The sequence below is a fragment of the Silurus aristotelis genome, assembly GCF_946808225.1.
Source record: "Silurus aristotelis genome assembly, chromosome: 9".
Classification (NCBI taxonomy): domain Eukaryota; kingdom Metazoa; phylum Chordata; class Actinopteri; order Siluriformes; family Siluridae; genus Silurus; species Silurus aristotelis.
Window position 1 is genome coordinate 24,029,282 of NC_139582.1, and position 25,522 is coordinate 24,054,803.

Sequence of the window (25,522 nt, forward strand, 5' to 3'; positions counted from 1 at the left end):
CTGAAAAGAAGAAGAAGCTGGAATACATGGAGAAAGTAGTAAAAGACTTGGATGCATTTAATCATTTGATGATAGAGAAGATAACAGAAGAGAAAAAAAGAGAAAGCCATTCTGCTACAGATGGTGCAAAAGCTGGAGGCTACTTTGGCTTCTGAGCGAAAGCAGTGGGAACAGGACATAACTAAGAGAAGCCAGAGCTGGGCGAGAGAACAAAAACAACTGAAGGAACGGGTTGCTCAGCTTGAGTTTATTTTGGATCAGACCACAATGACGCTCCAGTCTTCCCTGAAAATCCATGTGGAACTGGAGAAAACTAGAGAATCTGAGAGAGAGAGCTGGACGAGAGAACAAATGAAAGTGGAGGAACATGTTGCTCAGCTCGAGGTCACTTTGGAACAGACCACCATGAAGCTGCAGTTTTTCCTGGAAATCCATGAGGAACTGAAGAAAACTGTAGAATGTGAGAGAGAGAGCTGGACGAGAGAACAAAATCAACTGAAGGAACATGTTGCTCAGCTCAAGGTCACTTTGGAACAGACCACCATGGAGCTTCAGTCTTCCCTGGAAATCCATGAGGAACTGAAGAAAACTGTAGAATGTGAGAGAGAGAGCTGGACAAGAAAACAAATGAAAGTGGAGGAACGTGTTGCTCAGCTTGAGTTTATTTTGGATCAGACCACCATAAATCTCGTCTTCCCTGAAAATCCATGAGGAACTGGGGAAAACTTTAGAACGTGAGAGCGAGAGCTGGGCGAGAGAACAAAAACAACTAGAGTAACATGTTGTTCAGCTTGAGGTCACTTTGGAGCAGACCACCATGGAGCTTCAGTCTTCCCTGAAAATCCATGAGGAACTGGAGAAAACTGTAGAATGTGAGAGAGAGAGCTGGACGAGAGAACATATGAAAGTGGAGGAACATGTTGCTCAGCTCGAGGTCACTTTGGAACAGACCACCATGAAGCTCCAGTCTTTCCTGGAAATCCATGAGGAACTGAAGAAAACTGTAGAATGTGAGAGTGAGAGCTGGACGAGAGAACAAAAACAACTGAAGGAACATGTTGCTCAGCTCGAGGTCACTTTGGAACAGACCACCATGGAGCTTCAGTCTTCCCTGGAAATCCATGAGGAACTAAAGAAAACTGTAGAATGTGAGAGAGAGAGCTGGACGAGAGAACAAAAACAACTAGAGGAACAGGTTGCTCAGCTTGAGTTTATTTTGGATCAGACCACCATGAAGCTCCAGTCTTCCCTGAAATTCCATGAGGACCTGGAGAAAACTGAAAAATGTGAGAGAGAGAGAGCTGGACGAGAGAACAAAAACAACTGAAGGAACGTGTTGCTCAGCTTGAGGTCACTTTGGATCAGACCACCATGAAGCTCCAGGATACCCAGAATCACTGTGACAAAGTAAAAAATAGTGCAGAGCAGGAGAGCGATTATTTGATCAGAGAGAAAGAGCGACTGGAGGAACGTGTTGCTCAGTTTGAGTCCACGTTGGATTTTAAAGAAAAACAAGAGGACGAAAGCGAGAAAACTAAACTTGACATAGAGGAGAGGAACAACTTACAGCTTCAGACCAACAGGGGGCGCCAGGATACCCAGAATCTATGTGAGGAAGAAAAGAGCACTTCTGAGAATAAAACAGATCGTTATATGAGAGTCCGAAAGCGATGGGAGGAAATTGTTGCTCAGCTGAGACAAGAAAACATTCAAAAGAAAACAAGAAATAGAAAAAAAAGAAGAAGACAAGAGAAACAGAGTGCCTAAACATGCCCTTTTCCTCTTTCTGTTTCTCTTATGGCTATTTACGGTAGTTTTACACTTATAATCAATAGTATAAAGCTGAGTGTAAAGCTATTGTATCTTGTAGATTGTCTCGTCTTTTGATAATTTTTTATGAGCTTCTGCAGATGAGAGAAGTGATGCAAGAAATTGCATAATTATTAAAAGATGTAGTTAAACTATAATTTTTGTCTTCCTTACAAACGCCGTATGACCTCCTCATGGAGTCTTGCATCTTGTCAATATCCCTCTTGTGGGGCAGGGGGCTGTGGCTCGGGGTTATAATGCTGAGGGGGAGGGAGCTCAGAAGGGAGAGGGAAACTGGTCCTTAGTGCCACATTGTGCAAAACACCACACACCCTGATAATCTTACACATTTTCCGGGTGGTATAAAAGTCTTCCACCTGAGACATCCAGAGCTCCACATCTGCATGAAGCCTCTGTCACCTGTCATATTATAGACTACATCAGGACAATGTTTACAATTTCTACGTTGTTAAACTCACCAAGAAGCCAGTCATCACGTCCTGCAGCTGCCTGTAGTCTGTTCCCTACACTGCTATGTGTCAGGATAAAGGAATCATGTGCTGAAGCAGGTCAGTGTGCCACAATGAAGGGAAACCTGATGTATCGACTACCCACCTTAATAATAACATCCAAAATGACAGGCATTATGGCACTTAGGGGCAGATACCAGACCTATAGCATGAGATTTAATAGATTTATATTATATCCAAAGAAGGTCTTTGTGAAAAAGTTGATTATATATAATATTGATATAAATTAACCCCAGAGTGGTGAAAACCTGTATTTGGACGGGGATGGCATGGTTCTGGTGTGTTTCCCTCTCTAGTACTGGACCCAATTCAGCACATAGATCCAGGAGCACAGCTGTAGGAATCTAAATCAGCTTAATAGCCAGTCATCATCATGGGCCAAGAAATCATCATGGTCCCTGGAGACTCTTTCTCTCCTTAATCTTCCATTGGCATAATCCTCCAGCAGTGCTATCATGCAGCATTACACACGGGGGTCACCACAGCATTTATATGTTTACAGTAATTACACTGATCATTAACACCTTGGCAAAATCACAGCATGAATTAGTGGCATCACCACCCGAGATACAATTTGAAGATAAAAATGTAAAGCGTGAACACGTTTCTTCATGCCAGTTTTGTCATGAACATCTTTATAGTTAGGACTGAAAACGAGGACATAAAGAGAGTAACGACTGTGTGAGAGCGTAATGCCTGCATTTCCAGACTTATTGAAGGAAAATATGTAGTTATTTACACTGTGTTCTGCAGTTATCTAATGGTAGGGGATGTGATGTTATCCTGTATTCCATGCAGTCGGGCATCTCCTCCTCCTGCTCACCCATAGTGGAATGTGATGGTGAGATGCCGCTGATTACATATTAGGAGTGAATTTTTATTTAAGATTTAAGTTGTATTTTTATAAGAAGGTGTTTATGAACCAACTATCACTCAGTACAAACCCAAATAACCTGCAGGATTTCATCTTCATGATCACAATACTTTAAACAAAACATCTACAGTACATACAGGGCCATTTTTCGATATTTATATGTTAAGGTAATTTTGTATTATTTATATTAGGAATCTTTAACGACTCTGTGCATATGTTTTAAAAAAATGACCATGTTACTGTATGTACAATGATACTAATTGTGTTCACATATTGCAAACACTTTATAAGGAATACATATATTCATATACAGTGTGTGTATGTGTGTGTGTGTTGCTTTTTTTTATGATTTTATTATTTTTTTTACAAGATTATTTGTACAAAGAATTCATTCTCATCAATTTCATTATTTTAAATTAAACATGTGCCCTACTACTATCAGGCAAAATACAATGTCCTCGTAGGAAAAAACACAAAAAACAAAGTGTCCGCAAAACTCACGAACACCGGCTGAAATAGTCCACACAGAAACAAAAAAGAGTAAAAACAGGAGCTTTGAGGGTTGGGATTTGGACTGTAGTTTATGTGAACAGTCTGCTACACTGACTCAGGACTACAGTTTGCTTCTGATCACCATTACTTCTTCTTCTTCTTCTTCTTCTTCTTCTTCTTCTTCTTCTTCTTCTTCTTCTTCTTCTTTCGGCTGCTCCCATTAGGGGTCGCCACAGCGGATCATCTGCTCCATACCACCCTGTCCTCTACATCTGCCTCTTTCACACCAACTGTGTACACTTTCTACTAATTGCTGCCTGTTGTAACCTTCAAAAAATTTTGTTGTAATCTGTTGTTATAAATTTTTATATTTTTATGTTGTTATAAATTGTTATAAATTGTTCTCTAATTTTGATCGCCAGTGTATATATATATATAGTGTGTGAAAGTGTCTGAAATATATTTGGGTCACCCCCCACCCCCCACCCCCATTTCACACATAAAGCTTGCCCTTTTTTGTCTTTTTTATTGTTTTTTTTATAAAAAAAAATTTTTTAGTTAATATTACATTTTAATTTTTTTTTATTATTTAACTTTATTGTTTTTAATATTTGGTTTTCTTAATATTGAATTTTTTTTTTTACATTTCGTTTCAAATGGAAACAGATTTGATATGCAGGTTTTATACACTATATTGCCAAAAGTTTCTAGATACCTGGTCATGAGTATGGTCCGATTTCTTTTGTGAATCAGTTCTTTCGGACAGTTCGTTTCAAAGAACCGGTTAAAAAAAACAGTTTACCAGTTCTTTTATGTCCTTACGTCAAGATGTCATGCATATCCAAACATCATCTCGGCGGATGAACACACACACTAAACACATTTAAATAAAGTCATGTCTATTGCATGAGGGCATATAGCTTATCATTTAAAATTAAATCATCATCATCATCTTAGAAATGTTCCTTACATTTACGTTTTGCACTAAATCACCCATTACAGGCACTGATGTGCAAAACATTGACGTTTTAAGTTGTTAGTAAATAAACTTACTTTTCATTTAAGTCCTCAGTTCACCTGTGCTCATATATCAACAGCGCAGCACCAGCCTTTACAGTATGTCTGTAGCATCTGATTCGGAGTCCAAAAAGGTGTGTGTGTGTGTGTGTGTGTGTGTGTGTGTGTGTGTGTGTGTGTGTGTGTGTGTATTATTGTCAGACAGCACGCGTACTGCTCGGTATGCCGAATTTCGGACACGTCCGACATACCAACGAATTGTTGATACTGAGCATGCGTGACCTACCAAGCAGTACACGTGCTGTTAAATGAAATTTACGCCCATGAATACAGAATTGTATACTTGCGCTGTATCTAAGTTTTATCTAAGGTTATGCTATCCTTAACTTATTAACATTTATGTACCCATAATTTTCCTGCCTCAGGTGATCAATGCCTACATGGCCCACACTGTAAAAACCAACAATCAGAGACGAGAAAAAAAAGCACTTCACATCGAATCATTCGAAATGACACGTATATGGGAGGGAAGGGGCTAAAAATTATAGGTAGGAATGGTTATTTCTCTTGTTAAGCTTTTTTAAGTGTATTGTATTTAATTCATTTTGTAATTTTATTTTTTTTATTGTGATCCAACAAAATACAATATTATTTTGGGAGCTGTCCATGAGCCTGGGAACTGGACATTGACTGTAAGATGACTGCTCTTTTTTTTTTTTTTGCTAACCTTTTGATAAGATTTTATATATATCCAATAGATGTGAAAGAATATATGAGTAATAACAATTTCGATAGGCAATCTTTCCTTCTGAAAAAAGAAGCCTTATATTGGATCCCCTGGGAAATAAATAAAAAAAAACTGCAACAGTGTTTGCAGTCCACAAGGTAACCACTGAATTTCCACAGACCAGACATAGCAATGACATTGTAACATTGTCACAGGTGAACTGCACTGAATAGCTCTTCATCATAATACTTGTTTGTGGGTGGGATATACTTTATTAGGCAGCAATTGGACATTTTGTCCACAAAGCTGTTGTGTTAGAAGCGGCAAATTGTGATGGTTAGACAACTGGGCCACAGCATCTCCAAAACTACAGCTCTTGTGGGGTTTCCTAGTCTGCAGTGGTCAGTATCTATCAAAAGTGGTCCAACGAAGGAACAGTGGTGAACTTGTGTCTCGTTGGCTGCTTATTTAAAGACTGGCCTGTGTGGTCCGATCCAACAGATGAGCTACTGTAGCTCAAATTGCTAAAGACGTTTATGCTGTTTATGCTTGACGGTTTACGGCTGTTTTAGCAGCAAAAGGGGGACCAATATGTGTAAACATGTAATTGGCATATTTTTAATTTCTTATACCCTTTGGGCCTTCATCAGAAAACAAGGCTACCATGTATACAGGTGGGCATCCAGCACAGATGCACACTGTTGTCAGGAAGATGCCATCTCATGTGGGATATTTGTCCTGAAAGTAAGTTTATGTTTTTGTAATTTCGTTTGTCATGTCAGTCATTCTATGTCTACTGTATTATTATTTAAACAATGTTTTGATGTCACACATTCTTTGGTTTCTATTGTATTAACAGTTTGGTGGTCTATATATTAATTATCTTCTAAACACTGATAAATCAGTTATAAATTTGCCATATTAGTATGCAGAGAAACTACTGTCAGAGTAGCCTCTGACATTTGCTAGCAACACTGAAGCAGTAAATCTGTATCAAAGACAGATTGCAATGACCCTGCTAAATGAGACTGGTACTTTTCTTTAATTCTATGGTTTTAACTTATGTAATAAATTATTTAAATGATTAACACATGCATGCAATTATTGACAAGTTGTATTGTTTTTAATGGTGACCAGATAACCTAACTGAGCTGTGCCACAACTGTGGAGAGAAGAGCAATAGGCAAAAAAAGACAGTGAGGAAAAAAATGAACAACCGCTATCATCTACTTGGGTAAAATGCTGTAAAAATAAGGCAGTTCATGACAGTGTTCTGACCATTTTTAACCCCTTGTACATAGCATCTGTCTTAAAATAGAATATGGTGTATGTGGATCCCAGCTCAGATGTTTCAGATATTTACCTTGAAATGTTTCCTTTGTTGTTACAGATTCAGTGTGACGTGTGTGACTGGTGGTTTCATACGCAGTGTGTTCAGGAGCCCGATCCCATCAAGACCTACAGCTGTGCAGCATGCACATTTTAAGATTCTCCTCCCTTTCCCTGTTATTATTTGCTATTAATATTTTAGTATTAAAGTTACCATTAAAACAAATAAGTTGTAAAAAATGTTCATTGTTATGATTAACATTTTTAGCACAAGAGTATTAAAGTACACAGAGTACACACTATACAAGAGTTTTAAAGTACACAATGTACACACTATACACGAGTATTAAAGTACACAGAGTACACACTATACACGAGTATTAAAGTACACAGAGTACACACTATACACGAGTATTAAAGTACACAGAGTACACACTATACAAGAGTATTAAAGTACACAGAGTACACACTATACAAGAGTTTTAAATGGGATGTATGTTTTACATTTGTGGTTAAAATTAGTGGTTACATTTATGAGTCACTTGAGGACACAATCAGATTTAAACAATTATACTGGTGTGTTAGACATTATCAACCACAAAACAGTATGGTATTATTATTATTATTATAGCTTTGTGGAGAACATTCAAGTCATAGCATGTAAAATAGAGGGAGGAAACGGATTTTGATAACCTGTAATAGTGCCTTATCATATTTGGTGACCCTGCTGTAAGTTTGTTACAGTTCACTTTTTAGGATATAAGAGAGAGAGAGAGGTGTAGCGTCTGGCACAGATCATTTAGATTTCATGTCCCAGGCATTCCTTTTAACCTATGACATCTTCACCTCAATCAAAAGTTGAAACTTTTATTGGGGGTGATATATCCGTAAAGTGTCCCACTCCCCCTTCCAAAGACACGAATCCTCTAATCCTAAAACACACACCCACACACAACTGGCTCTAGAAGGTCTGGATCCTACCACAAGACGAGATAACCCCATGCAGGTTCTCGGTTTGACCGCATAGAGACCTCGACCGTAAAACACCCACACATACACATGCACACACACACACACACACACACACACACACACTGATACAATAAAGCATTCCTTTTTCTAATTAAACAAAATTAATAAGATGCTCCACATCCCACGACATTAACCTATACTTGTATGTATCTCCTTTATTGTTTATAGTTGTACGCTAAAGATCCTATTAATGTAACTCTATTAATGTGTCTCTTCTATTAAGGCTTAATTGACTAAAAATTATCTGTTCTTTACTTTCCTGACAAGGGTGCATTTAATTTGATCAGAATACGACATTGTACTAACATCCGTTATACGTTAATTACTGGTCCCAGCACGTTAATGTATACCTGTTCTAATGCTGTATGTCCTTTTAAGGCCTGATGTCAGAATTTATACAAAATTATCTGCTCTTCACTTTCCTAATGAAAGTGCATTTTGTTTTGTGTTTTAATTTTTTTTATCAGAACATAATGTCGTAGTAACATTAGTTACACTTTGACTACTGATCTATGTATGTAATGTACCGCTGCCGTTATGCCGTCAATCCTCTCGTGTTTAGTATCCAAATGACCACAAAATTATCTGTAACTTACTTTTTAAACAATGGTACATTTTATTGGATCACGAAAGTCACCATGCCGTCTTAATACACTTCAGATAAAACTTTAAAGTTCTATAGTCCAAACCATGCCCACAAACACATGAAACAAAGGGGAGTTTTTCCCTCCAAAATCTCAACCCTTAGTATTGGCCGTTCCCCTAAAGATGGGTGGAGTTCGAGACCTTTAAAATGTCACAAACACCACCAATCTTTGGTCAGACGTACGAAACAGCTTTGAAACGACTCCCTCTTTCTTCAAGATCTTCCGGCAAGCCTCACTTTCAAGAACAACCACTGCTCTGATCTTCAGGAGAACCTGGAAGAACATCTGACCCCACCCTATATGGCTCTCCAAAGATTTCTTTGTCGCATCCGGACTCTTGTGCAACAAGCCAATGCAAGTAACTGTTTCCTTTACCAATGAATTTAGCTGCGTATTTTAAGTCTTATTGAATCTTAAGGTGAATTAAAATTCCTGTGACGATCTCCCAGTTAGGGTGTGCTTAATTTTGAAGCTTAAGCATTTCCATCCCTCCTCTTTCCTTTCTCGCTTTCTTCTTTTTCCTTTCTTTTCCTCCTTTCCTAATTTTAACTTTCGTTTATTTTATTTTAATTTTTAGTTTCTTTATTTCTTTTGTTTGTTTGTGTAGCTAGTTTTATGTGTGTTTGTCTCATTTATTAAACGCCATATTTTTCACAAGTGATGTCTTTGAGTATGTTCCATAGATGCAAAGTTCCTGCAACATCCGGTCTGAACTACATGCTCTTTTAATTTAATTTACGGTATAAAGTAAAAGGGGGTTACGTCTTTCTTGGCCAGGGAGATACCTCTATAGAATTAATATAAAATTATACTGTCTGTTTGCCGGACGAACAGACAAATAAGTGTAATGTTAATTCCATTACCGTCAATTCAATTTAACTTGAATATTTATAATTACTTATAAATATTTACCTTTCCTTGCGAGCTAAATTCGCTACAGAGGGTTCGGCATCACTAGAATAAATATAGAGAACAATAACAAATTTCAGTATTTTATTCAGCACTTTATTATCGAATAACAATAATTCTATAATAATAATCTAATCATATATATATATATATATATATATATATATATATATATATATATATATATATATATATATATATATATATATATATATATATATATGCCTCACACACACACACACACACACACACACACACACACAAACACTTTCATTTACAATGTTGACATAATATAATATGTATATATACAGTATATATATATATATATATATATATATATATATATATATATATATATATATATATATATATACACACACATATATACATATATATATATATATATATATATATATATATATATATATATATATATATATACACACATATATACATATATATATATATATATATATATATATATATATATATATATATATATATATATATATATATACACATATATATATATATATATATATATACACAGCTCTCAGTTTCAAAAACTTTGATGACCCCTGCTCTAGACGATCTATTTTAAGCTGCATTTTAGAAACAGCGCCCTCTATGGTCACAACATACGATGGTTACAGATTCTGGTGTAACACTTGGATGAAGAGAACTGTACGACCCCTGAAACGGTGAGTTTCCGAGCTTTATGAATTTTATTCTCTTTAAAACACAGTTTATCATTTATTATAATTATAAATATTATTATTAACCATCGGTACCAGAGTGAAGAGGGGAAAAGCGATGTTCCTCATTTTGTGTTTACTCATAATCATTAGCATAAAGATCACAGAATTGCAGGAAAAAGTGGATACATTTAAATAATAAAAATAAAGAATGATAATAAATAGTGATAATATTTACATAAATTTTGCAGTGAGCAGAAATGAACCTTTCGGCTAATGGTGTAGGAGACATCATCATTAGCCTCATGCTAGCCGGGTTTGCTAGCGCTGCTTTTGTGTTTGTTAGTTTATTAGAAACGTCTACTTTTTGACTAAAAGATGAATAAAACTATATTTAAGTTAATAAGATTACATAAGTTACATGAGTACATAAGTTTAAGTATAAATCTGATATTTAGACTGAGGAAGAAAACTATTAAAGCTAAAAAAAAATAGCTAGCTGACTACTTAACCTAGCTAATGTTGCTAAATAAATGTATTTTGCTTTTCATGTTTTTTCTGTATTTTTATCTACATTTATACAGTGAATGGACACTCTAGGAAATAATAAAGATGTAAAAACAGGTATAAATGTGGTAGTGAAATGAGTCCTAGTGTATGACTGAGTTGTTTCTCAGGAAAGAAAAATGGGTTCAGTTCAGCAGAAATGAACAGATAAACAGTGTTAGGAAAAGACAAAGTTTTTAAATATTTACTCAAATATAAATTTTGATAACTTGTTAAAATGTTTTTAATGGTTTAATAGTGGATTTATTCAGGTTTAAACACACAAGCTGGTGGTGAAGGTTATAATGATTATAGATTCCTTTTACGAGATGCATCTCACTGTGTGTTTGTCTCTTTAGACACAGGAAGATGGAGACAGGACTCTGCATCAATCTCCTCCAAGCAGCTCGTCCCCTGTGAGGACTCGGTCTCCTCCAAGCAGCTCGTCCCCTGTGAGGACTCGGTCTCCTCCAAGCAGCTCGTCTCCTACCAGTCATGAGCCTCACATAGAGATGAATATAGAGCACATAGTGTTTGAACAGCATTATGTTATAGGTTACAGAGGGATTTCTGTTCAACACCAGGGGATCAGGAGAAGAAGGAAAAAGATGAACAGATGAAGAGGAAGAAGATGAAAAGATGATGTTATGGACTCGTCTCTGAGCAACAGTTTAAAGTCTCATCTCACTCGTTCCTGTTCAGTATCTCACCTCAGGCCTGGGGATATCAAAGATTCCTGTAGATGATGTGTTGTGTATACAGTAGAACATCAGCTGTAGGAGAACCAGGGAATAATTGACCAAACAAGGATTTGAATATCAAGATTTTGCAGAAAGGAGGAAGTTGTTTTTGCTGTGAACTGATCAAATGTTACACTAGGGCACTTTGTATTTGTGGAAGTGGTGTTACGAATCTCACGTGTAACCATTTCAATTGTTTTTATGCCTCGTTAGTCTTAAAACTAACATTTATAGAACTGACTCATAGAAAGTGTTTTTTTTTTTTTCATGGATCACCTCAAATCAGTGTTACATTCATTGTGTGTGTATAATGATGGCATGTTTGTCACTTTTATGTTTCTTGTCATTATTTGTTGTCCTCCCCATGTGCTGCTGTACACAGGTGAACAGAGATGTCCATTCCACACCAAGCTTTTTACAGAAATTACCAAATCTTGATTTTATTACTGCTGAGATGATTTTATAGGAGTTTAGTTTTTTATTTTAATACCAATATAAAAATCCCATACATATTATGGTGTAGTCGTGGACCAGTTGAGAAAACACTAAGTGCTTGAAAAAAGACTGGCGGCAGATTAAAATCAATCACATCTTTCATTTTTCTTTTTTAAATACATTTTTGGACTTGAATGTATTCAATAAAAAATATGCATTACAGTTAATTTACCTTGTGATTAATTTACCAGATTATTTTATTCTTGTGATAATTTCTTGCTTACAAACGTCTTAATAAGTAGATGATTATAATTGAAGGATGATAAGAGACTATAAATACTACCATGTGTTTAAGTAAAAAAATCTGTGTTCAGAGTTCAGAGAAGGTAAGTATAATGAATAATCTAGGGGATATAAAATAAAGTCTTTGTTAAAAGTGCAGTGTTGTCAGGAAACAGAAGGAAGTGAGGCCAGGTAGCATGAATGAATGATTTATTTTCTAATAGCTCATAACACACATCTGACACCTGCTAATCACGTGTTCTCTCATTCTCTATTTTCAATGCTCTTCTACTCCCTCTAATGGTCACTTTAAGTATACCAAACAACAGGACACCACATGCAGTACAAACTAATTACACCCCAAATTAAACCCCACATTTTTTTTATCAAAATCACATTCCAAACTGCAAACCCGTGTTTTATATTAAATAATATAATTCTAAATATTTTAATACCCTACTGTGTCTAAACAGAGGAGCGCTACAATAACTTGTGTATGGTTTACAATCACACACGTCTTCAGCGTCTGCGTTTGAATCATTGAAGCCCCGCCTCTTTTGTGACCTCGGCATCCCTGATTGGTCATATTTCTCGGTAAACGCACCAATGAAACGGCGCCCTGGACGCGCTTTTAATGTCATGACAACTTTGTTGTGCTGCTGTTCAACACTCACATTTACTGACCACAGCAATGAAGCACAAACAAAAAACTGAAATGTTTTTTATTCGTTAAGGTTTTGAACAATCCGCTCTCCAAGACGTCAGCAAGGATTTTTCAGCCAGAAAGAGCAACTTTCAGAAGAAAGAAGGAGAAATAATGACAGATAATAAGACGGGTAACAGCTACAGCTGCTTCTCCTGCTGTCAACTTTATTCAACTTTGTCATTGTACAGAAAACAAGTACAGAGACAATGAAATATAGTTATCATTTAGTTCCTTAAACCACATTAAATATGAAGCTGTCATGTAGGAAATATAAAAAGATCTTGTACTGACTGAGTAATGCAGCACTTATAAAATATTTGTACTAACAACGTTGTGAGTGCTTAAGACCAGAGGTGGCAAAAGTACACACATCCTTTACTTAAGTAGAAGTACAAATACTCATGTTTTAAAATACTCGGGTAAAAGTTGAAAAAGTAGTTTGTGTCGCAATTATGAGGGAAAAACCCACAAAACGCCACCTAGTGGGTTAATTGTGTAAAACATGGCGGATATGGTGTTTGATTTGAGACTTGGCGCATAAATAAAACAAAAGATTACTGATTAAAAATATTTTTATCTGGAGTTTATTTATTTATTTTATATCTAAGTAAAGAAAGGATGTTGTGAATAGGTTTTAATTTCGCCTCTTTTATATTTAGATATTTTTTTAATTTTTTATAAAAATGGTAAAAACAAAAATGCTGAATTGATGGCGCGTTAATAACATTTAGTGCCGTTTACAATCATTTTAATTTTGACAGCCAAATATATATATATATGTTGTTACCGAATGAATGTATCCAGGTGGAACATCCGCATATAGAACACAAGCAGAGAAAAGATGATGATCATCATGAATGTGTCTGTTCTCAGTCATGTTTACATCACCGACTCTCTCTGTCTCATCCACATTAACCCCAAACTTCATACTGCCTTCTGCCTGCTCATTCTCAGCTTCGTAAAGAGTGAGAGTCAGGACTTTATTCACCAGCGGATTGAAAAAGACGCGCAGTAACAGGAAATCGGTTGTTCGGCTGAAATCGGCGCGCAGTGAAAATAAAAAAATATATATTTCACCAAATCAATGGATTAAAACTAAAGTAACGAGCCGGTTTTGAAAATTTAAGAAGTAAAAAGTACAGATATTTGTGTAAAAATGTAATGAGTAAATGTAAAAAGTCTGAATAATAAATAGTGGAGTAAAGTACTGATACCAAAACAGTACAGTAACGAAGTACAGTGGAACCCGGTTATGTCGATGTCCTAAGGGACGCCAAAAAGCGTCGAGATAACCGATGATAAACGAAAATCAATATGGCGGCAGTATATTAACGTGCTTGAAATTTCTTTATGTACATGATGTGCGTTAATAAATGAGAATGTGCATGCACGTGTTTTTGGAGGGTTTTTTTACACAACAGCGTTGCTGCGTTTTGTTTGATAAAGGCATGCATCCTTCGGCCCCCTTCGGCGTGGCAGGTGCTTTCTCGGCCGCTTTCTCTGAAGCTCCCGGCTTTAATCGCGCACAGATGGTGCTCGTTTAGCATCATCACCAGCTCCTATTTAAACTTCCACACTGTCCGTTATTGTTGGTATATGTTGGTTCATGGCGGTCGTTGTTATCGCTCGTGCGTATCCCGGTACGTGCCTTCCCACCGGCACTCTCTCAATGGCTGCGCTTTTCTTCCCAAAGCGCATCGCGGATTCCCCCGATCCTGCCGATGTTAATTCTATGCTTTTGCTGTTCATCCCACGTTTCGCGCCGCGCAACTACCAAGCGAGGCTTTCGCCTTCCGTTCATCGCATTACATTTAACAACAAAAGGCATGTGTGCACTAACTAACAGCAGAGATTCACCAGTATACAATACAACACCTGTAGCATCTGTAAGGCTTGATTTTTCCGCCACTTTCGCGAGTTCTTTTGCGGCTGCACAGTGCCGATCGAGATAACTGACGTTAAATTGCAAATTTTTTTCCCCCTTGTGCTCGAGATATTAGGGTTTGGCGACATAACGACATAACTGATAAAAAAATCCTTAGACAAAGCGACGTCAAAAACATCGACTTAATAGGGTTGTTGAGTTAACCGAGGTCGAGATAAGTGGGTTCCACTATATTTGTACTGCGTTACTTCCCACCTCTGTTTAAGACTGGTGCAGTATTGCATGACTCTGTTCTGTTCACTGTTTTAACTAGAAGTTTATAATGATTTCTGTTTAACTTAATGTTGGTTTTGTATTTTGTAGATACATTTAACATTGCCAAGTGCAGAGATAAAAAAGGCAACATCAGAAGGCCAATGAATGCCTACATGGTTTGGGCGAGGAAACAGCGGCCCATCTTTTCCAAAGCCAATCCAAATAGCAGCTCTGCAGAGATCAGCATGCAGCTTGGATTCGAGTGGAACAAACTGAGTGAAGAACAGAAGAAACCCTACTACAATGAATCATGGAGGCTTAAACAGGAACATGAACAGTTGTTTCCTGGTAGGTGAACATTCTTTATAGAAAAATGTCAAAATAACAAAACAAACGCATCAATTCTGACACTTTTTATTGTTTTTATGTTGCTTCTTACTCTTTAAATTCTTCTTTTCTATTATGTAGATTGGGTTTATAAACCGCTTCCAAAGAAGGGAAGGAGAAAAGGCAGTTTGCAGAGTAGTGACTCACAGAGGAGACCTGATCATCAACCAAACCACAATATAGTCATGAACATGCCAGAAGAAGTACCAGTCCATGACCTCGTGCCTGAAGTTAGTGATCAGTTCCCCGGCCTTAGCCACCAAGAACTGCTGTCTCCTAAAGACTTCTGCTTTGATCCTCCTCTTTTCGCTTCTGTTTCTGAGTCGACTTTCTGCCAGACCAAGTGAGTTAGTAAACTGCATTGGAACAGTTTCAGAAGAATGACATGCAAATTAAGTTTTACTCTGCATCTTAAATAATCGCCATAATCGCCACTCATTTACTTTAATATGCAGCTAAAATTGTGCACTTCTGTTTACAGCACCTGCTATGGGTCTGACTGTACAAGCAGTGAGGTTCAGCTCGAGGACGAGGATGAAATCACTTTGCTCAACAACGACATCTTTTCCATTTTAAATGAGGAATATGGCTTTTTTAACCAGTCTGGAGACCAGAATCATACTGGAGACCCCCACAACAGCACAGAGATCCTGGATTCTGTACCAGTCTTTGACGTCGACAGCTTCGAGGATCTGTTTAAGCAACTTGAACAGATGGACAATGATTCCGGAATAAAGGAAGATGGTGAAATTTGAACCTTTCATGTACTTTATTGTGCATGTTGTTTCACCATCTTTTATTTATAATAAATTCTAATTTAAAGTTTTATTCAAAAAAACTAAGTTTTGAATTTCAATCAACAGTAGTCCACTGAAAACCAAAGTTTAATACTGTGTCCTCATGTGAGTATCAGTGTTCTGAATAAATCATCTGAAACGTTGGTGTAGGTCACAAGAGTGTGTGTGTGTGTGTGTGTATTGGTTCCTCACTGCAAAGTGCAAGTTAAATGCAGTGATGTAAAGTGTTTGAGTAAATGTACTTCATTACTGTACTTGAGTAACTATTCGTGACTTCCTGTCTGATGAACTGTTCTGTATTGGTCCTGTTTACTACAATAGTAAGGAATGTAGACCTGAGATCCTTATTATTGGTCTTTTATTACCCATAAGGCAGTGGTTTTAAACTTTTTTTGAGACATGACTCAAGAAAACACAGTGCATGTAGGGGTACAGCCTCAGGAGCCCTGCAGTAAGTGTGCTGTGTGCATGTGACTGATGAATGTGCAGGTAGAAATTCAACTGAAACTGCATGTAATCTGGTTGATTATCAAACAAGTTATTTTTAAACTACATTTAAGTTTCCTGTTATAGGATAACTTGCAATTTTAACATTGCAAGTTAAAAAAGTTAAAACAAAACAAAACAAAACAAAACAAAACTGTGTGAATCTACCTGTCATGATGAGTGTATTGGAGAGTGTATTTGTAAGTTATCCGCTAGGTGGCAGTAATGGCACACTTACCGGTAAGCTGTAGAAGAACTCCTGTAGAAGTGATGATGTTACAGTGCAGTTGTTGCATGTGCAGACCTGTGATGGAGTAAAAGAGATGTTCCTCACTAAGAGTTTTCTACACTGAAGTAAGAAACATACAGAGAGAGAAGACAATTGTGTCTTGTTTTTGGGGATGTATTTTATCTAAACAGTGTATTTTCAGTCTGTGGTAACGTTTTTTTGCAGACTTTCCTGATGCCCCCAAACTGATTATGGTGATGGTGACAGTGTGGTAGCTAAAAGAAATAACAATAAATAAATAATTTAATAGTGGATGAATAATAAATGATTGTATTAATGTTGTCTGACAATCGATCATTCGATTGCTCTTGTCTTGGCTGAAGCGCTCACCTGAGTGGGGACGGGGCGCGCTGCTCAAACAATACACTGACAGTGAAGCATCATCATCATCATCTCCGTGTCACTTGTTTTATTAACATTTATCTCCCCTTTAGCAGGGACGGAAAACATTAATAGAGTTGAAAATATGTGTTTTTAGATGTATTTATTTTAAAAAGTGTAAATGATACAGTTTAAAATTTTTAGGTTCTTGTTATTAGCAGTGTAAAAGTTCATCTTGGTATTGTATGTGCTAGTTACAATTCTCATGCTAGTCATGGAGACCATGCGGTCCCACAAATAGCATAATACGAGGTAATTTCTAAGTATAATGTTTTTTAAATAATGCAACAGTTATAACTTGTAATTGACTGGGGTTTAAAAGATGTCACCAAGATTCACAAAACAAGTAATGTGTTTGTACTGACATGTGTATATATATATATATATATATATATATATATATATATATATATATATATATATATATATATATATATATATATATATATAAAGAATAATTTGTGCTGACATGTGAAGTGTGAGATACAGCAAAAGGTTATCCTTGTCGTGTAGCATGTTATAGTTGTATATATTACATTATAGAGAATTGTATTATATTATATCTCTATTTGTATACACTGAAGTATATAACTGTATAGAAGTATTCATTATATGTTGAAATCCCCTTTAAGTGATGTTGTCACTCATTTGAATATTGGAAAATACTGTTTTGATCGGTTATAAATAAAAAAAAACACTGACAGTGAAACAGCAGCTGCTCCGTGTCACTTGTTTTATTAACATTTATCTCCCCTCATCAGGCGGTGAGGGTACTACAACAGCATGGCCAAGTGTTTTGTCCCATGACGGCTCTTTATGCCGAGCCATTCACATAGTCAGCAAACTGAAAGCACAGGGAAACATTAGATTTGCTAAGCAAGTATCTACACTGGGATGAGGTAAGTAAATGAATCTCACTGTTTATCTCAATGTCATTGTTTATTGCTGGCAGACCAGAACAGTCATCAAACATCTTTTTTTCAACAGGACATTTCATGTATTTTACTGCCTTCTTAATCTACTTTTAATTTCCGAGCACCAGTGTAATCTAGTGGAACAAATTCCTTATAAATTCATGAACTAAATCAACAATTAATTAGTTTTTTTCTTCATAGTTGAAGCAAAAAGTGTAAGAGGACATCAGTATTGTAGGCGAGTTTAGAGATCAAGATGAGTTTCTCAAAGTGGAAATATGCTTATTATTTCACTTTAGTTGAGCATTAACACAAAAACTTTTTAGTCAAATGTAAGCTGTGTCTTTCTGGTTCGATTGTCCTTTCTACTGCGATTAACAGCAACTCCAATCTGTCGAAGCTCCTCCAGAAACTCCATGCCTTGATGCAGCTAAAAGCTAACCCGGTGTTCTGTTGTACATTGTTGATAGAAAGGAACATTTTTAAGAGCTCAACACAACAGCTTTTATGATGCAGAAGCCACTTTAGTTTTTAATTCTGAATATATTATTCAGCTTGTATTGTTATTTATTGTCAGAAATCCTTGTGATATATTCAGTTTGTGCTGGTCTGACTTCAATAAAATAGTGTTTAAAAAATACTTTGTGTTTAAGTCAGTTTTGTGTTTGTATAGACCATAACACCTAAAAGGGCATTAATGGGAACATTATAGAAGGTTCTTTAAAAAAGTAAAAAGTTACTTTTAACAGTAACGCATTACTTTTTGGTGTAAGTAATCAACAAAGTAATTGAGTTACTTTTTAATTGAAGTAAATAGTAACTGTAACTAGTAACACTGTCCTTAAGTATTGCTGTTGGCCTCTCAGTAGACTCCCAATCAATTTATTATAATAATTTTTAAGTTATAAAAGATGACCAATAATGCTGTGCAGATCTATTATATTATTTATTTATTTATTTATTTATAAGATATACAATTATATAATTATAATCTCTTAAAAATTATTTTTTATTTTTGGTCCATGTGTGACGACAGGAAGCTGATCTGATTAATGCTTAATGCACTTGGTGACGGCTGGGGGAACGGGCTTTGTGAAGTTTTGCTGCCATAATTGCAAAGTCTTGAGAGTGGCTTTGGGGTTGCTGGGTGCAAGATCATGACTGGCATAGATTAATGACAGCTGCACCTCCCACCGCATATCTGCACACAAGATACAAGATACCACAATCATATTAGAACTTACTAAAGCAGTTTTTTTTAATAGAGAACTAAAATTTATAGAATAAAGATAAAGATTGATAAAGATTTGATCCTTTAGTAATACAGTACCTTCCAAGAATTTTTGTGTCCAAAACTCAATTATGCTTTTTGTCAGATTTTCCACTGATGCTGCCAGGTTCTCCTTAAGGCCTTGTTGGCCAAGTCGCCCTGTTTAAAATGGACAAAGACAAGTGAGAAACTGAAGAATCCAGAGATAATGTGCTCCAAAACAGGATTTACAGAAAAAGTAGCCTGAAAACTGCTGCAATAGAGACGTTTCTAATCTGCCTGAGTAAACTGAGATGAGTCTCACATTTGTAGGACTGCAATCTATCAAATAATAATTATTTTTTTAACTAAAAAGCTGGGAATTAAACACTATGAAGCGGTTTTGCATTCAGTACTGTATAACATGGATGTCGGTCCACATCCAGCTCAGTTGTGCACAAAGAAGATCCAGGCTGAATACGTAGTCCCAGGCAGTAGGACAGAGATCCTCACCGCAGCTGCTCTTCTGGAATGTCAGGCGTTTGTCTTCCAGAAGAGCCTTCAGTGTGCTGGTATTGGTGCTGCAGATGTTTCCTGGAGGATCCTGGCAGAGAAAACATCTTTTCTTTAAAAAACAGTTCATTAAAATGATGTTTACAATAATATAGTGATGATGGAAAGGTCACAACCAATCACAATTGCAGATCTTCAAAATAGGGAGGTTGTGCTCTAACTGTGCATTTTGCTCTTTATGGTTATAACGCCATTTATTAACACTAATATAAGGAGGAGTTCTAGAAAATGACCTCTGAATGACAGATTTTTAAATAGACATGCAAAGTAGCACACTTTACTATAGGGTTTTTGTATCAGCCAGTAGCAGGGGTAAATAATGCTCTAGAATAGTACATGAGTATGCAGTTTAAGGCATTTGTCATCAGCAGTGTCATTAAGGCTGGAAATGTCATTTACAGTTGTGTTTTTTCCCTTTAAGTGAAGTGCAGTCTGAGGCATTCTTTTCAAATGGTCATCAGCATTTACTCACACTAATAACAAAAAAGAATAAAATCCTTAAATAGTGACCTGTAACACAAATTGTGAAGTAAAAAAAACTATTGAACTTATTGATTTAGCTCAACATGAACTCATGAGGAATTTGCTCCACTAGATTACACTGAGACTTGGGAATCAAAACTAGTTGTTGTAGTTGTTGACTGTTCTGATGACTGTGTTGATAAGAATCAGCTATATACCCTATCCCAGTGCAGATATTTCCTGAGCAAGTATAAAATGTCTCCGTCCGCTTTCATTTTGGTCACGATGTGTATGACATAAAGGGCCGTCATAGGTAAAAACACATGGCCATGCTGTCACCATGACCATTATTAATTTAGAGGCTTCAGGAAAGTCTGCAAAGGAAACAAAACAATACCACAGACTTAAAATACACTGTATAGAAAGAAATACAAAACCAAGAACAAGACACATACTGCTTCTTTGTATTATTGTCTGAATCATTTTTAGTATATATGTAATGGGATGTCAATATAATCTCACCTTCTTTAAGAGGTCTGTAGGCGAGGGCGTGCACTTTATAAGTGTCTCCTCTCTGCTGACATAAGGCTACATAAACCAGACAGAGAGACTGCAGGACGTTATGTGACATAGACTTTTTCTCTGCCTCGATCTTGTCCAAAATGACTGTCAGAAACGTCTCTGTTAAGCACTAAATGAGGTAGAAGAAAAAGATCATCCAATATCCAACTAAATCAAACATGTGTTTAATTTATGTATATAAAACAAATATTAAGGAGTCAAGATTTGACTGTATAACAGGTTTAAACTACTAGACTTTGTTTAAACCAAAACCTGGAGTAAATGTTTTTACACCACAAACCATATCTACTGTTCATTTTAAGAACATCAGGGCACTGAATTAACTTTTACAAATGAGAAAACACAAATCCACAGCTAAACAATAAAGTTGTTTGAATTTTGTGCACACTAAATAAAACAGAAGATAATAACTGACCTTTTTTACACAAAACACAGATGTGACCGATTTTTCCTCATCTGTCAGACCAGGAAGTTTACGACTCCCTTTAAGTAGTGCAGAAACCCAGTTAGGAGATAATAAATCATAACTGGCATCATGAAGAGTTTCCAATGCACAAGCGATGAGGGATTGTGTTTTGATGTGTTTGTGCTGTGCAGCATCGATTCGAGGCCATTTAGCAGTCGTGGGTTGTGACATGTCTGATGCAGTTCTTCATGGGTCCTGCATATAAAATAAATAAATAAATAATAGAACAAAGCTGCATGTTTTATTTCTGCATAATGAATACAGTCCACAATCTGATCATTTCTGTACATGTTAAAGGTGTGTTGTGTAAAATAATTTACTAAATGAAATGAAAGGTGCTCAGATCACACTAATGATATTATATGTTTATTTGATAAAACCGTATCATGCAGTAATAATGTGCTTGTATCGCCTTACACACTGAAGACATAAACATCAACACTATAGATACTTTTAAGTGCCAGAAGCTGGTTTTCAACACTTTCATTCCTGTGGAAAAGAAAAATTCTTTATGGTTATGAATAACAATATTTTTTACCGTGTTTCTATATAAATTATGTGCTTGAATAAAGTACTGGGTTAAAAGTCACATGTATCATGTATGTATATTTAACATTTTATGAAGATATCATTAACATCTAGAATTCTACAAACATTTATCTGACAATATTACTGGTCCTTTTCTCCCTCACAGATGTAAAATAGATTTTCCATCAACATGCAGATCACCAGGTCGCTGTCGTCATTCCACACAAGAATATTTTCCGCATCCGTGCTTCATGCAATCTTTAATAAAACAACTTTTTTTTACTGTCCACTTTTTCTTTTCTTTTTTATTTCTTGCAAACAGAGCTCAGTTAGCACAAGCTGGAAAGAGCTGCATTCCACTTTCTGCCAGGTGTCACAGTGCACGTCACGTCATGAGGTTGTTCACCATTCATGGTGAGATGTTCAGCTCTGCATAGATCACTTTCTTAATGTGTGAGAGATCAGTGAAAAGATTTTGGGCCCTGGATACAAGAAAGTAAGGAAACAACACGCTGGTAACCGAACCTCAGACCCCACTGTAATGTAGAACACAGACACACTGTATGATATTAAATTAGTTCACATTTATTTACAGCTCGACTTCCCAAGCCATGGCATAATGACACCAGACTCTTTTTCCAAATAATTATAGAGGATCCTCACACACACACAAAGCTTCTGTGTCTAAACTGCAATTTGTACAACAGGTAAAATTCTTGGGGCATCTGATATCAAAACAATGTAAAAAAAATAAAATAAGAGGCAGGCAAAATATCCCAATGCCCAGGAGCAATGAACAGCTCATGTATTTACTAGGCATGTGTTTGCAGAAATTTTTTAAGACTGGAGTCCTCCATTCACCAACCGCCGCTCGTGCACGCACCCGCTGCTCCATCCAGCAGTAGTGTTCAGGTGTTGTGCGGTGAATCCAGTGTTAACCCTGTCAGAATAACCGCTAAAGGCTCATACACTTTGCTGACGTCCTTACAATCGTCTCCTGGACAAAGATATTAATTTATTGTGCTAATCCATGCGCGCAATTATAAAGTACAGATGTTTAAGTGAATCAGGTTCTGCCCCACATTAACTGTCAGCTATATTGCTTTCAGAGCTCGAAATGAACAAAGCACTAAAGCTGCAAGAAAATACCTCAACTTCAGTTTCTGTGAAATTCCTTTTCTTTAAGGAACATCAAACATCACTGAATTTACTAAAGTGGATTTCAGGAAAGAAAATGAAGTGATTGAATGCTCTCTGTGATGAAGAGACATTAGACATGATTGAAATTCAAAATCTTTATTTCTTTGAATAAAACTTGTTTAAATTATAACTTAATATAAAATAAAGATGTGTGTAACAACATGCACACTAAAGTACATAAAATTTATTTCACCATCTTCCTCTTATACTGTGTCATTGTTCATTTGTTCAAGTTGCTTAAACAGATCCTCCAAGCTGTCAATGTCAAAGGCTGATGCAGAATCCAGGATCTCTGTGCTGTTGTGGGCGTCTTCAGCAGTGTTGAGCAATAATGCGTTACTGTAACGAAGTTACTTTTGACAGTAACTAATATTGTAACACGTTACTTTTTTAAATAAAGTAACTCCGTTACCGTACGGTGCGTTACCCTTTCATTTTTTAAATGAATAAATTTAGGCTGGGTTAGGGTTAGGATTAGTGTAGACTACAGTCAAACCTGTTTACAGCAGAGACGCGTTGTAGGATTAAACCACTATAAACACGAAGAAGACGCACTGTGGGCGTGTTTCCATTTATTCAGGTCTGTGCGGCAGTAATGGTGAGTCGAGGTGAGAGCAAGAGGAGTTTCTCAAAGTGGAAATATGATTATTTCACTTTAGTTGAGTATAAAGACAAAAACTTTTTAGTCAAATGTAAGCTGTGTCTTTCTGGTTCGAAGGTCATATCTACTGCGATAGCAGCAACTCCAGAAACTCCATGCCTTGATGAAGCTAAAAGCTAACCCGGTGTTCTGTTGTACATTGTTGATAGAAAGGAACATTTTTAAAAGCTCAACACAACAGCTTTTAAAATGCAGAAACCACTTTAGTTTTTGATTCTAAATATATTATTCAGCTTGTTTTGTTATTTATTACAGAAATCCTTGTGATATATTCAGTTTGTGCTGGTCTGACTTCAATAAAATAGTGTTTAAAAATAGTGTTCAAGTCAGTTTTGTGTTTGTATAGACCAAAACGCCTAAAAGGGCATTAATGGGAACAATAAAGAACGTTTTTTTTTAAAGTAACGCATTACTTTTTGGTGTAAGTAATCATCAAAGTAATTGAGTTACTTTTTGAATGAAGTAACGAGTAACTAACTAGTTACTATTTTTTAGTAACTCGCACAACACTGGTCTTCAGTATGATTCTGGGCTTCAGGCTGGTTAAAAAAGTCATATTCCTCATTTCAAATAGAAAAGATATCATCGTACAGCCAAATGAGGTTTCAGCCCTGGGGGGCCTTAGTGCTCACTGTGGTGGGTTTGGAGATGCAAACTAACTGAAGTGTCCTGTCAGGAAGTCAGACATACAGACTTAATACATAGATGTAAACTATAATAAACTGATAATGCTGTACAGATCATAAATAAATAAACATTTTATTAATCTAAAAATATCTATACATAAATAGAAATCTGATTTATTAATGTACAAAGTTTTAGAGATAAATCACCATTGTGATAATTGTGGCTTAATCTGACCACAAAGGAAGTCGATTTGCGTAATGCATTTAATGACGGCTGGGGGAACGTGCTGTGTGTTGTTTTTTCTCCATAATTCCAAAGTCTTCAGAGCTGCTTCAGGGTTGCTGGGTGCCAGATCACGAGTGGCATAGATGACTGAGAGCTGCACTTCCCATGGCATATCAGCACACAACATCCAATACAAAATTAGGACTTGCTGAAGCACAAAACTAAAAGTCTCAGAATAAAGATAAAGATCGATAAAAACATTTATTTAATGCTTTAGAAATACCTTTTGAGAGTTGTTGGGTTACAAACTGATTTATGCTTTTTGCCAGAATTTGAAATGACATTGGCAGGTTCTCCTTAAGTCCTAGCTGACCAATTTGCCCTGTTTAAGGACAAAGACCATGAGTAAAAAGATGAAGAATCCAGAATTAATGTGAGATCTTGCTCCGAAACAGGATTTACAGTAAACTTACCAAGTAGCCTGAAAACTGCTGCTACACAGACGTCTCGGAACGGTGTTTGCTCTGTTCTTGCTTGCATCAGCCAAGTGTTCAGTATCAGCCAAAGGTCCTTTCTAGTAAATAAAAAGAGGAGAAATGGATATGTTGAGAGTCTTTGTGGTGGTTATGGAGCAGCTATTGTGGTTTTACGAAGAATTATGAGTTTATACAAGAATGAGAACTTTTCAAACAACCACTAGAACTTTGACCCTTAATGGAAAAGTACTTTACACCACTGAGTAAGCCGGGGGCAGAGCACTGGGTCAGCCATGACTACAGCACCCC

The 25,522-nt window shown here is 36.4% G+C and overlaps 2 protein-coding genes and 1 long non-coding RNA gene across 3 annotated transcripts in view; 2 read left to right on the plus strand and 1 right to left on the minus strand.

Moving 5' to 3' along the window:
- The window catches only part of LOC310731566 (uncharacterized protein), a gene marked incomplete at its 3' end in the record, with an annotated part of 271,196 nt that overhangs the window by 217,739 nt on the left and 27,935 nt on the right, over positions 1-25,522 (minus strand). The gene's annotated exons all lie outside the window — the stretch shown is intronic.
- LOC310731496 lies at positions 6,104-7,005 on the plus strand. The gene is made up of 4 exons (XR_014535229.1): positions 6,104-6,193; positions 6,375-6,480; positions 6,587-6,683; positions 6,840-7,005. It is a non-coding gene; the product is annotated as an uncharacterized lncRNA (long non-coding RNA).
- On the plus strand, positions 15,156-16,052 carry LOC310731570 (uncharacterized protein; the record flags this gene model as incomplete). The annotated part of the gene is made up of 3 exons (XM_083551228.1): positions 15,156-15,258; positions 15,379-15,640; positions 15,779-16,052. 3 exons carry the CDS (start codon positions 15,156-15,158, stop codon positions 16,050-16,052), a joined length of 639 nt encoding a protein of 212 aa, XP_083407354.1.